This window comes from Tachyglossus aculeatus, chromosome X1 (assembly GCF_015852505.1).
Source record: "Tachyglossus aculeatus isolate mTacAcu1 chromosome X1, mTacAcu1.pri, whole genome shotgun sequence".
In the NCBI taxonomy this organism is placed as follows: Eukaryota; Metazoa; Chordata; class Mammalia; order Monotremata; family Tachyglossidae; genus Tachyglossus; species Tachyglossus aculeatus.
The window spans coordinates 122,644,821-122,658,828 of NC_052101.1; the positions used below are offsets into that span (position 1 = coordinate 122,644,821).

The 14,008-nt window shown below is 53.9% G+C and overlaps 1 protein-coding gene across 1 annotated transcript; it reads right to left on the bottom strand.

Moving 5' to 3' along the window:
* Positions 1 to 565: 565 nt before the first annotated feature.
* ANKLE1 (ankyrin repeat and LEM domain containing 1) lies at positions 566 to 11,490 on the bottom strand. The gene is made up of 9 exons (XM_038740589.1): positions 11,432 to 11,490; positions 8,465 to 8,617; positions 7,933 to 8,038; positions 7,501 to 7,606; positions 2,007 to 4,121; positions 1,537 to 1,723; positions 1,289 to 1,448; positions 892 to 1,021; positions 566 to 738 (listed from the first exon to the last, which is right to left on the bottom strand). Exons 1-9 carry the CDS (start codon positions 11,488 to 11,490, stop codon positions 566 to 568), a joined length of 3,189 nt encoding a protein of 1,062 aa, XP_038596517.1.
* Between the last annotated feature and the right edge of the window lie 2,518 nt (positions 11,491 to 14,008).

Here is a 14,008-nt window from a genome sequence, read left to right on the forward strand (position 1 = left end):
ATCACAGCTAGAGAAGTAGATTTGGGAATCATCTGCATAGTTGAAGCCATGGGTGCAAATGAGTTTTCCAAGGGAGTGAGTGTAGATGGAGGACAGAAGGGGACCCAGAACTGAACCTTGAGGGATTCTCACAGTTACAGGGTGGGAGCCAAAGCAGACGGGTGAAAGACAGCAAAGGGGATAGAAGCATAGGCTGAAGAAGACCCTGAGGATGGGTTAGGTTAGTGTTGCCCTTCAAGGAGGGGGCAGAAGGAAGCCAGAAACTGCCAGCCCCTCTAGCTCGATTCCAGGGGGTGGGAAGGAGGAGGGTTGCCTCCACCATGAGCCAACTTACTCTGAAGCAGTAGAGGCCCAATCTCCCTAAATCCTTGAATAACTTAATCCGGCTGTATAAATGCCAGCAGAGGCCCAGCTGGAGCTCACAGGGTCGGGGAGGGCTGACCCAATGTGCCCCAGAGAGAGACCACACACCCCACTGAACCCCTCTCATCTCACAGAGGTGGCGTGGGTCTGATGGTCCTCGGCCACCCGGGGCCTCCCCCGTCGGCCAGCTCTGAGGTGGGGTTCACGGCCCAGCCCGGAGGTCTGGAGGTCTCAGCTGCCTCTCACCCTCAGCCAGAAAGATGTGCAGGGCACGGTGCAGCAGGTAGACGCCCAGGCGCCGCTGCCGCCGGGGGGGCCAGCTCGCCACCACACCATAATAATTCCCCTTCTTCTGATTGGTTAGCGTCCGCATCCCTGGAGGGGAGAGGAAGACCCTAAGGGGACCCATCTTGTAAAGGGGGTCTGGAGTACAGCATCAAATAGTGAAGGAGGGAAGGTGGGGCAAGATGGGCACCCATCAAGGGCATCCTGACCCCAACCCATCCCCCTACAAAGAGGGCAACGTACCCAGCGCGTCCACCAGGCAGGCTTCGCGGGTGTAGGCCTCCACTGGGATGACATTCTGGAAGCAGTGCATGGACACCACCCCCTGCCCACTGGCCCATATCTCCAGGATGTGGCAAACCTTGGGGCAGGCCTGGAGAGGGGAGAGGGGTGGTTGGGGGAAGGGAGTCAGGGCTGGCCCCCCAACCTCGCCGTCCTAACCCAATCCTGCTCCCCGCCACCCTCTCAACTTGAGGCAGAAGCCGAGTCAGCCTCTGGGCCCAAGGTCTCCCAGTCCCCAGGCTGACTGGCCGGTCCTGCTGCAACTGCCCCTGGGGGACGCGTTGAGGGAGACAGGGAGCCTGCTGGGGTTATTGGCAACAGAGCCAGGAGGACAGTGGGGACGGGACACCCCGGTCACCTGCTTCTTGCTGCTGCGGTAGTGCTTTAGGGACTCGTAGAGGTGTTGGTAGGGCCGGGACCGCTTCCCCTTGCCCACGTAGAAGATGGCACTGGCAAAGGTCTGGAAGCATTGGGCCGGGCTCAGGGAGTGACAGCGGGCTGGCAGGTTCTGAGTTACCCTGGGAAGGAGATGGGAGGTTCTCTGGGTGCCCTCCCCCGGCCCTCTGGGAACCTCTCCCCCCAGGCAGCATCCCCCCACAGCTGTACCTGGGGTCCAACAGCAGGTAGGTGAAGCTGGATTTGAGGATGCCCTCACGCCACCTTTGGCTCTTGTCTGGCTGATCGAACTGCCAGGCCAAGGCTTCCTCATCCGCCTGGGCATCGGGCACCTGACCCGTCCGTAAGGCCAGGGTCAGCTCCGGGCTGTGCCCCCGAGGCACCATGGAGGAGCCAGCTGGGAAGAACCTGAGTCAGAGCCAGACCTCGCAGGACCGTGGCACCTGGGGCCTATCTTGGCCTCAACCATGGGGTCCTCCAGCCAGGCTGGAGGGAGGAGACTCTGGTCCCAGCTCGAATTGGGTCTGGCAGGCCTAGACCTCAGAAGGATTCTCCTGCCCTAGGCGTGCCTCCCCACCTGCCCCCCTCCAGCCCCCTGCCCCACCCCAGGTAGGCTCTATTGGTTCTAACTGACCCAAGGCATAGTAGGGGAGGGGACAGGGTGGGAAGGGGAGACTCACCAGCTGGCCGCCTGGGGACAGAGGTGGGTGACACATCCTGTAGCTCCTGCAGCCACCTCAAGTAGTGTTTCCGGGTGAAGGGGGTAACGGGCCCTGGGCTTTTCCCGTGGGCACGCAGCCGGCGCAGGAGGTCCTGGTCAGAGATGTCTGCCAAGCGGGGGGCCTCTGCAGGGGTTGTGCTCTGCTGCCCCATACAGCTGCGCCAGTCATAGATAATGGTGGTATCAGAGGCTGAACTGTCGCTGGCGTTCTCCTCGGTGCCCGGCAGGTGCCGTTCAATCAGGCTGTGCCCGGCCACAGGGTCTGTGTACAGATACTCCACGGGCTCGGCCCCCGAGAGTTGCAGGGGCCTTCCCCCCGGGGAAAGGGGGGGCTCAGGGAGGGGTGGTCCCTGGGCAGACAGGCGGCTGAAGCTGCAGCGAGGTCGGGCTGAGTGCTGGGCCCCAGGAGCTCGTTCCTCTGCCCCTCTTTGGGCATAGCTGCTACAGGGCCAGAGGGGCTGGGGCACCCAGGACTCCTCTTCTTCAGTCAGCCACCTCTGGACACTATTTTCACTGTCTGGGGAGGACTGGTCATCTGTCAGGAAATTGTTGGATGAATCGTCCAACACCCCTGGGGTGTTCTGAGGGGGCTGGGCACCGGGCCCAGCCAAAGCATCAGAGGAGACTAAGGGTGGGGGACCATCTCCCCCAGGTATTAGAAGGCCACCCTGAGAGGTTGGAGGTGAAGATAGAGGGGTGCCTGGCCTGCTAAGGCTGTGAGGAAGGTTCCCGGAGAGTTGGCTGCTGCTGTGGCTGCTGCTGCCTGCATCGCCATCATCATCACCCGGGCTGGCGGTACCAGGTGGGGCCCCCCGTGGGGGGCTGCGGACCCGCTGGACCCTCCGTGGCAGCTCCAGACTCTCATCAAAGAGGGTGGTGGAGCTGCTGCTGTTCTGGGAAGCTGAGGCCCGCAGGCGGCTGGGAGTACGCAGGGTGACGAAGCGGTAGGACTCCTGGTGGGGGTCGTCTGGGGGGGCCAGTAGGATCCCTTGCAGCATGGCACTTAGGGGCTCCCCAGGACCAGGGCTGCCAGGGGTTTTGGGTGGGGGGACCCAAGCATCCAGATCACCGATCTCTGCGATCGGCATGGTGTCTGACTCCGAGGCCCGGCCCTGGGCATGGGGGGTCGTGGGCAGGGGGACCTTGGTGGACAGCATCATGACTCGGAGCTCGGCCCTGAGGGCAGAATTCACTGGCCCCTCCCTGGGGGATGCCGCTGCCCACGAGACCCCACCACACTTGGCAGGGGGTGGTGGTAGTCCAAAAGTCTCCTCAGGGCTGATCTCGGTGTCCCCAAACCCGAGATGAGCAACAGGACATGTGTCTTGGGTCTCTTTCTGGGAAGGACCAGCCTCCTTGCTGCTGCTCCCTGGTGTGCCCTCTGCGTCTTTGTCCTGGACAGCCTGGAGGCAATTGCTAGTGCCACTGCTGCCCTGAGTCCCCGACTTAGCCCCCAGACCTGTGTCTCGGGGCTCCGCCTTGGTTGGGGCCCCAGGGGTGGCACAGCGGCTCTGCCAGAACAGGGAGGTACGATCTGGGAATACGGCAGCCGACCTCAGCAGCCGGCTGAGATCTCGGGAGCCGGCAGGACAGGAGAGGTCAGAGGCTCCAAGGGCTCCTGGGGAGCTGAGAGGAAGGTCTTCCCGACCCCAGGCCAGCTGCCCCTGTGGGGATGGGCCAAAGACACATCCCTTGCCCCCAATGGTGATGGTGTCGGACAAGTCAGCCGGGGCATGTCCCTCCGCTTCAGAGGAGCAGGTCTGGGGGCGCCCCTCAGATCCCAGAGGACACACGAGTCTGCTCTTCTCCTGGAGCTGGGGATCAGGCAGCCTGGGGCTTCCGGGGTTAGACCCTCCCAGGGTCAGCACCTCCCCTGCCCAACCTGGTGGCCCCGGGGCGCTCCCGAGGCCGTTGCTTCGGAAGGAGCCAGCCAAGTCCTCCTCCAGGACCAGGCAGGTGCTGCTCAGAGGCCCGGAAGTCACATCGGAAAGTTCCCACAGATGGCTGGGGTCCATCCCATCCGAGTCGAGCACGGAGAAGAGGCTGTTGCCCAGGTCCTCGCCGCGGGCAGGAGCTGGGAGATGCCCAGAAAGCACATTAGCCCCCTGCCACTCCAAAGTCTCCTCCCTCCTCCTTCTCCTTTAGTTTCAGGGAAAAGGGACAAGGCTAGGACCGTGCTCGGGGGCCTAGAGGAAAGAGCCTGGGCCTGGGAGTCAGACGACCTGCGACCCGCTATCTAATCCCAGCTCTGCCACTGTCCTGCCAATCCCTTAGCCTCTATGAGCCTCAGTTTCCTCATTCATGAAATGGGGCTCAGATACTTCCTGGCCCTGCCCCACCTCTTAGATTGTGGGATGGGCCTGATCTGATTATCTCTATAATCATCATCATCAACGGAGTATTTGGTAAGTGCTTACTATGAGCCTAGCACTGTACAGTGCTGTATTAAACACTGGGGAATGATACAATATGATTAGATCAGGCCCAGTCCCTGTCCCACATGGGGCTCACGGTCTAATAATAATGATGGTATTTGTTAAGTGCTTACAATGTGCCAAGCACTTTTCTAAATGCTGGTAGATACAGGGTAATCAGGTTGCATGGGGCTCACACTTTTAATCCCCATTTTACAGAAGAGATAACAGGCACAAAGAAGTTAAGTTACTTGCCCAAGATCACACAGCAGACAAGTGGCGGAGCAGGGATTAGAACCCAGGACCTTCTGACTCCCAGCCCGGGTTCTTTCCACTAAGCCACGCTGCTTCTCTAAGAGAGAAGGAGAACAGGGATTTACTCCCCATTTTACAGATGAGGAAACCGAGGTCCAGATAAATCTAGTAACCATACAAAAGTTCCCTCATCTATGAAATGGGGATTGAGGCTGAGCCCCACATGGGACAGGGACTGCGTCCAACCCAATTTGCTTGTATCCACCCCAGTGCTTAGTACAGTGCCTGGCACATAGTAAGTGCTTAACAAATACCACAATTATTATTATTATTATAAAAAAGGTAATCAGAATAAATTGATTGTTTAATTAGACATATAAACACAAGTGCTGGGGGCAAGCTATAAATGAATGTGTAACCCACAGTACCCCACTGATTTTGTTTTTATTTTGTGTATTTGTCCTTGACTTTTATGTTGTTTCGGTATTTTATTGTTTCATTGTTCCTTATATTTCAGTCACCAATCCCCTTTGCCTACCTTATATTCTTAGACTGTGAGCCCCGGAACCCAGGGACCATGTCTAATTCCCACCCATGAATTCTTTCCCAGCACTTAGTTCAGGGTTCTGTTCACAGTAAGTGCATAACAGAGGCCCACAGTCTAAGAATATAAGGTAGGGGGAGGGGATTGGTGACAGGAATATAAGGAACAATGAAACAATAAAATACCAAAACAACTTAAAAGTCAAGGACAAATACACAAAATAAAAACAAAATCAGTGGGGTACTGGGTTACACATTCATTTATAGCTTGCCCCCAGCACTTGCTTTTATGTGTCTAATTATACAATCAATTTATTCTGATTACTCTTTTTGGTAAGGTTTCCCAACATTTAGTTCAGGGTTCTGTACACAGTAAGTGCATAACAAAGGCCACTACTACTACAGCTATGTAAGCGCTATTTTAAACACTAGATTGTAGAATCCCTGAGGGCAGGGATATGTCTACCCATTATATTGTACTCTCCCAAGCCCTCCATACAGTGCTCCGCAAACAGTAAGCACTGAATGTATACCATTGATTGTACGACTGATAGTGGTAGCTAATGAGCTATTATTATTATTATGGCATTTGTTAAGCGCTTACTATATGCCAGGCACTGTACTAAGCGCTGGGGTGGAGACAAGCAAATTGGATTGAACACAGTCTGATGTGGAGTTATTTTTGTCTTGTCTTATGCCGTCGAGTCATCTTCGACCCATTAGAGCCGCCATAGACACATCTCTCCCAGAATGCCCCACCTCCAACTGCAATCGTTCTGGTAGTGTATCCATAGAGTTTTCTTGGTAAAAATAAGGAAGTGGTTTACCATTGCCTCCTGCCTCGCAGTAAACTTGTGTCTTCGCCCTTGATTCTCTCCCATGCCACTGATGCCCAGCGCAGGTGAGTTTTGACTCGTAGCAGATTACCTTCTACTCACTAGCCACTGCCCAAGCTAGGAATGGAAATGCCTCTGCCTGACTCTCCTTCCTGTAGTCAATGTATATATGTATATATGTTTGTACATATTTATTACTCTATTTATTTATTTATTTTACCTGTACATATTTATTCTATTTATTTTATTTTGTTAGTATGTTTGGTTTTGTTCTCTGTCTCCCCCTTTTAGACTGTGAGCCCACTGTTGGGTAGGGACTGTCTCTATATGTTGCCAACTTGTACTTCCCAAGCACTTAGTACAGTGCTCTGCACACAGTAAGCGCTCAATAAATACGATTGATGATAAGGACTGGGAGCTCTCCAGGTGTGACCCTGAGAGGGGTGGAGTTATTCAGAAGTCTTATTGCAAGAGTTGGAATTTTAGAACTTTAATCCTAAAGGGAAGCAATGTGGTTTAATGGATAGAGTAAAGGCCTGGGAGTCAGAAGGACCTAGGTTCTAATCCTGACTCCACCACTCTTCTGCTGTGTGACCTTGGGCAAGTCACTTCACTTCTCTGTGCCTCAGTTACCTCAGCTGTAAAATGGGAATTAAGAGTATGAGCCCCATGTGGGACAGGGACTATGTCTAACCTGATTAACTTGTATCTATCCCAGAGCTTAGAGCAGTGTGTGGCACATAGTAAGTGCTTAACAAATACCATAATTATTATTAATCAATTAACCAATCAACAAATAGTATGTATTTAGTGCCTGCGTGCAGAGACCTGCACTAAGTGCTTTGGCACATAAGAAGTGCTTAAAATGGTAATGATAATAATAACAGCAATTCTGATGCTGGTCCCAGAAAATGGAAAGGCTTGTGGGAGTAAAGCGCATCCTGAATTCTTCTTCCATGCTCCTCGCCAACTAGACCAATTAACTCCATTGCTAGAAGCTTTGTGGCTTAGTGGAAAGAACACGGGCTTGGGAGTCAAAGGTCGTGGGTTCTAATCCCACCTCTGCCACTTGTCAGCTGTGTGACTTTGGGCAAGTCACTCAGCTTCTCTGTGCCTCATCTGTAAAATGGGGATTAAGACTGTGAGCCCCACGTGGGACAACCTTATATCTACCCCAGGGCTGAGAACAGTGCTTGGCACATAAATACCATTATCATCATCATTATTATTATTACCAGTGTCTGGCCCGGCTTCCGGGCCAACTCCAGGTGGGGAAAGCTATCAAGTGGCGCCACCTGGTGGCCAGACTCGGGTAACGTCGACCAGAAGAGTCTGGATTTCAGAACTCTCCGACACTGCCTTACCCGCTCTCTTCCCTCCCCCGCTGCGGGGCACCTTGGCTTACCACACGGCCCCTCTTTCTCATCCACAGAAACTTGGCATTCCCGCAGGATCCGGACGCACTCTTTGTTCCCCTGCTCCAGGGCCAGGTCAATGGCTCGGTTTCCATCCTGGGGACCATCAGGATGAGAAAGCTTCTGAGTTAGGGTCCTCGGGCACCCCCCACCTCTATCCTCAGGGGGATGAGAAGGGACAGCCTTGCACAGGCTGGGCCGAGTTCAGCTGCGGGGACGAGGGGAGGGGGTCAGGGAGTCTGAGGTCCCATCAAGTACCATGGCTGTGGCTTGGCCTGTACTAGACATGAAGGGGAGGAGGAGAGGGGATATGGGTGGGAGGAGGGGGAGATGGCACGGTCCCTGCCTTTGACAGTCTGGTGGGTTCTGAGGGTGAGGACTGATTGGTTGGTTGATGAATTGATTAACTGATTGAGGCTGACCTGATCCTGAAGCTCGGGGTTCCCTCCTTTCTTCAGCAAGAGCTTCAAGCACTTGTAGCAGCCCCAGGAGGCAGCCACGTGCAGTGGAGTCAGTGCATCCACAGACCTAAAATGAAAGCCTGGAGTTTGGGTGGAGTGCGGGAGGGGGAAATTCAGTCTCCTCCCCCGCAAATCCCGAAAGGGGATCAGGAGACACGAGCCACTTTTGGGAGGTTAGGGGACAAGGGACGGCCTGAACCGAGCCAACCACCGGCACGGAGCCTGGTTTGGATCTCAGTCCACTCCGGGGGTCAGTAGCCCCAGGAAGGGGCATGTAGGGTGTCCCTCCCTCGAAGCTCAGCTTTCTGGATAAAATCAATCCATCCATGGTATTTACTGAGCACTTACAGCGTGCAGAGCATGGAACATAGCAACAGAGTTGGTAGATGCAATCCCTGCCCTCAAGGGACTTCAGATGGGGGGTGGCACTGAGCATCTGGACCCCCAAGGGTTCAGGTTCTCAGGATCCCGGCAGCCCCTGGGGGACAGCTACCTGGCATTGGGATCCCCACCATGCTGCAGCAACAGACTCAGACAGCGCACCCCGCTCTCCCGCTCCTTGCCGGCCGCGAGGTGGATGGCAGCCGCGCCATCGGGCAGCACCAGATTGGGATCCGCACCCCGTTTCAGAAGTGCTTCCACGCTCCTGTGGGACAGAGAAGGCAGCCCACCTTGTCTTTCCTGATGGGGAGAGTGTGACCCCAGGCTGAGGCCTCGCTTAGTACAGTGCTCTGCACAGAGTAAGCACTCAATAAATACGATTGAATGAATGAATGAATCTATGCAGTAGCAATTTAGAATAGACCCATCGATAATATTTATTGAGCGCATACTCGGTACAGAGTACTGTACTAGGCAGTTGCTGTTGATCCTGTTTCCCTCCCACCCCCATCAGGATCTCCCTAAGGGCAAGTCAGTTGTCTGGCGGGGAAGCCCACAGACTGGTACACCACTCTGCCACTGGAGGGCGCTCAAAACAGGGTTGTGGCCAAATGATACAACAGTACCCTGATTCCGGGATCGCTGGATCTCATCACTCACTCATTCATTCAATCGATCGTATTTATTGAGTACTAATTGTGTGCAGAGCACTGTACTAAGTGCTTGGGAAAGTACAATACGACAATAAACAGTGACATTCCCTGCCCACAACGAGCTCGCAGTCTAGAGTGGGGGAGACAGACATCAATACAAACAGATAAAATTACAGATATGTACCTTAGTGCTTTGGAGCTGGGAGGGGGGAAAGAGCAAAGGGAGCAAGGCAGGGTGACGCAAAAGAGAGTGGGAGATGAGAAAAAGTGGGACCTAGTATTGGAAGGCCTCTTGGAGGAGGTGTGCCTTCCATAAGGCTTTGAAGCGGGGGAGAGTAGCTGTCTGTTGGATTAGAGGAGGGAGGGAGTTCCAGGCCAAAGGCAGGATGTGGGCTAGGGGTCAGCAAAGAGACAGGCAAGATTGAAGCACGGTGAGGTTAGCAGTAGAGGAGCTAAGCATGCAGGCTGGGTTGTAGGAGAGAAGCGAGGTCAGGTAGGAGGGGACAAGGTGATGGAGTGCTCTCCAGCAAGCATCCCTCCAATCCCCTGTCCCCTCATCTCCCCCATACCCCCTTGCCACATTTACCACTGGCTGCAGAAGTAAGGGCTATTCCCATCATGGTTGAAATCAACACCATCCTCCCCAACTCTGAGACCTTGCAGCCTAGACATTATCCTTGACTCCTCTCACTTTTTCAAGTCCCACATTCGGTCTGTTGCTAAATCCTGTCAGTTTTCCCTCCACACCTTCCAGATCCACCATTTCCTCTCCATCCAAGCGGCCCCCACCCTGGTCCGAGTCTACTCGGATTCCGGCTAGACTACTGTACCAGCCTCCTCACTGGTCTCCCTTCCTCCAGCCTCTCACCTCTCCAGTCCATATTTCTCTCTGCTGTCCAGATCATTTTTCTGAAATGTAATTCTGTATTTTTCTCTTTCTCAAAAACCTCCAGTGGTTACTTACCTATGCCTCTCCACATCATTCCCCAAATCCTAACCTTTGGCTTTAAAACACTCAATCATCACCTCTCTCCTTCCTACCTATCCACTCTCCTCCCACTACATTCCCACACTAGACTCTTTTCAGGTCAACCTATTCAGAGCAGCTTGGCCTGGTGGAAAGGGCCTGGGACTCAGAGGACTTGGGTTCCAATCCCAGCTCTGTCACATGTCTGCTGTGTCACCTTGGGCAAGTCATTTAACTTCTCTGTGCCTCAGTTACCTCATCTGCATAACAGGGATTACTGCCAGCCCCACGTGGGATAGGGACTGTGTCCAACTTGATTTGTTTGTATCTACTTTAGCACTTAGTACAGTGCCTGGGACGTAGTAAGCACTAACAAATACCATTTAAAAAGAAAGCAAGACAACTCCTACTCACTGTGCCTCGTTCTCATCTTTTCTGCCGACCTTTTTGCTGGGGAACTCCCTCCCCCTTCAAAGCAGCCAGACCACAGTTCTTCTCATCGTCCCCAGGAGGCCTTCCCTGATTGATTTTTTTTTGCCTCAGGTCACATCTTCTCAAATATCACCTCAGTGCTTCTAGTCCATATCACCCTGCTTGCTTTATTATTACAGCACTTACTCATCAACATCGTTTAACATCCTCTTCTTCCTCTTCTCTGTAACTTCCCTGCCCCACCCCTAAACCCCTGCGTCATCTAAAGTTTAGCAACAAGTCGGGGCTAGTGCTGGAGGAGTCTCCAGCTAGGACCCCGTCTGGACCTTTTCTGACTTGGGCAATATCGGGGACAATCTGGGTGTCTGACATGCCCTCAAGGCTGGGCCCTTTGCAGCTACACCACCTCGCCACTGATGCCGGCATCCAGCTCCCCTTGTCTAAGACCTCTGACCCCACGGCCCGGCTGCTCTCCCCTTTAATCCCCCTCCCTCCCCCTGCCCAAGGCTCTACCCGTCCTCCATTCATTCAATCGTTCATATTTATTGAGCGCTTACTGGGGTGCAGAGCGCCGTACTAAGCGCTTGGAAAGTACAATTCAGCCTTAAAGAGAGACAATCCCTGCCCATACAAGGCTTACAGTATAGAAAGGGGGAGACAGACATCCAAACAAGTAAACAGGAATCAATAGCATCGATAGAGTATTCACTTCCACCCCGGGCTTTGTACACTAAGGAGTCGGTTCTTCTTTCCTGTCGGGACCCTTCCCGGAGGTGCTGGAAACCCTGGCCTGACCTGGAAAGCGCTCGGAATGAGGCATGCATGGCGTGGCCGAGGCCAACTCGGGGGATGAGGGGAAAATAGGGGGCAAGAGGGAACAGGGGACAAATACGTGGCCTAGGGGAGGGAGGGGAAGAGTGGCAGACGCCGGAAAGAGGGGGGCTGATGCTAGAGACAAGGGGGCTGCCTGGAGGCTCAGAATGCCAGGGATTCGGCTGCTAGGGGCCCGAGGGTTAGAGTGTCTTACGGCGCCTCCTCGTTGTGCAGCGCGGCGCGAAGCCTACCCGCCAGGGCGGCCGCAGTCATGCCGGCAGGTTGGTGGCTGGGCGCGCGTGCGCGCCCCCGAGACAGCCGCGATCTCGAACTTCCCTCCCTCGCTCAGCGCGCCTGCGCCGCCTTCCTCTCGGCCGCCGCGGCCAATGACGAGGAGCCGCGGAGAGGAGTCAGAGTCTGCCGCGCCTCCTCTGCCGCAAGTTGGGCCGCAATGGGGGCCCGGGGCGGTGGTCCCGAGGGCGGCAATAAGCGGGGCGGTCGTGGGCCCCGCCTCGCCCATAGCTTGGATAAACGCTTCTGGCCCAAGGCGATAACGAGTAGATGGGATAGGCTGCGGCCAGCTTGGGCCTCCGGCTCCCTGTTTGGGTAAAGCCTAAGAAAAAGTGACAGTAAATGGCTACCAAAGCACCCCCTACTGTGATAGCATCCTCTGAAGCAGCGTGGCCGAATGGAAAGAGAACGGGCCTAGGACCACAGTTCTCATCCCAGCTTTCATTTTTTTTAAAAAATCGTATTTAAGTGCTTATTCGCCCCCTCGCCCCCTCCTACCTCACCTCCCTTCTCTCCTTCTACTGCCCAGCCCGCACCCTCCGCTCCTCCACCACTAATCTCCTCACTGTACCTCGCTCTCGCCTGTCCCGCCATCGACCCCCGGCCCACGTCATCCCCCGGGCCTGGAATGCCCTCCCTCTGCCCATCCGCCAAGCTAGCTCTCTTCCTCCCTTCAAGGCCCTGCTGAGAGCTCACCTCCTCCAGGAGGCCTTCCCAGACTGAGCCCCTTCTTTCCTCTCCCCCTCGTCCCCCTCTCCATCCCCCCGTCTTACCTCCTTCCCTTCCCCACAGCACCTGTATATATGTATATATGGTTGTACATATTTATTACTCTATTTATTTATTTATTTTACTTGTACATTTCTATCCTACTTATTTTATTTTGTTGGTATGTTTGGTTCTGTTCTTTGTCTCCCCCTTTTAGACTGTGAGCCCACTGTTGGGTAGGAACTGTCTCTATGTGATGCCAATTTGTACTTCCCAAGCACTTAGTACAGTGCTCTGCACATAGTAAGCGCTCAATAAATACGATTGATTGATTGATTGTTCATTCATTCATTCAATCGTGTTTATTGAACGCTTACTGTGTGCAGAGCACTGTACTAAACGCTTGGGATGTACAATCTTGGGAAGGACATCTCCATCTGGATGTCTGCCAACCATCTAAAACTCAGTATGTCCAAGACTGAACTCCTTATCTTCCCTCCCAAACCCTGTCCTCTCCCTGACTTTCCCGTCACTGTAGACGGCACTACCATCCTTCCCGTCTCACAAGCCCACAACCTCGGTGTCATCCTCTTATCGTATTTAAGTGCTTATTCATTCATTCATTCTTCTATCAATCAATCAATCAATCGTACTTATTGAGCGCTTACTGTGTGCAGAGCACTGTACTAAGCGCTTGGGAAGTACAAGTTGGCAACATAGTCCCTACCCAACAGTGGGCTCACAGTCTAGAAGGGGGAGACAGAGAACAAAACCAAACATATTAACATAAATGAATAGATATGTACAAGTAAAATAAATAGAGTAATAAATATGTACAAACATATATACATATATACAAGTGCTATGGGGAAGGGAAGGAGGTAAGACGGAGGATGGAGTGGGGGGCGAGGGGGAGAGGAAGGAGGGGGCTCAGTCTGGGAAGGCCTCCTGGAGGAGGTGAGCTCTCAGTAGGGCCTTGAAGGGAGGAAGAGAGCTAGCTTGGCGGATGTGCGGAGGGAGGGCATTCCAGGCCGGGGGGGATGACGTGGGCCGGGGGTCGACGGTGGGACAGGCGAGAACGAGGCACGGTGAGGAGATTAGCGAGCGGAGGGTGCCGGCTGGGCTGTAGAAGGAGAGAAGGGAGGTGAGGTAGGAGGGGGCGAGGTGATGGAGAGCCTTGAAGCCGAGGGTGAGGAGTTTCTGCCTGATGCGCAGATTGATTGGTAGCCACTGGAGATTTTTGAGGAGGATTTTTGAGGATTTTTGAGATTTTTCTGGACTGTGAGCCCACTGTTGGGTAGGGACCATCTCTATATGTTGCCAACTTGTACTTCCCAAGTGCTTAGTACAGTACTCTGCACACAGTAAGCACTCAATAAATACAATTGAATGAATGAATGAATCCTCGACTCCGCTCTCTCATTCACCCCACACATCCAATCCATCACCAAAACCTGCCGGTCTCACCTCCACAACATGGCCAAGATCCACCCTTTCCTCTCCATCCAAACCACTACCTTGTTGGTTCAATCTCTCATCTTATCCCAACTGGATTACTGCATCAGCCTTCTCTCTAATCTCCCAGCCTCCTGTCTCTCCCCAGTTCAGTCTATACTTCACTCTGCTTCCTGGATTATCTTTGTACAGAAACGCTCTGTGCTTGTCACTCCCCTCCTCAGAAATCTCCGGTGGTTGCCTGTCAAACTACGAATCAAGCAAAAACTCCTCACTCTCGGCTTCAAGGCTCTCCATCACCTCGCCCCCTCCTACCTCACCTCCCTTCTCTACTTCT

Bases quoted from the DNA above. Each gene is read 5' to 3' on its own strand.
- ANKLE1 (XM_038740589.1), bottom strand. From the start codon at position 11,490: ATGACTGCGGCCGCCCTGGCGGGTAGGCTTCGCGCCGCGCTGCACAAC. The intron at 8,618-11,431 runs GTAAGACACTCT...TCTGTCCCACAG, and splicing joins CTGCACAACGAGGAGGCGCC to GAGCGTGGAAGCACTTCTGA. The intron at 1,022-1,288 runs GTGACCGGGGTG...TCCCCTCTCCAG, and splicing joins ACCGCAGCAGCAAGAAGCAG to GCCTGCCCCAAGGTTTGCCA.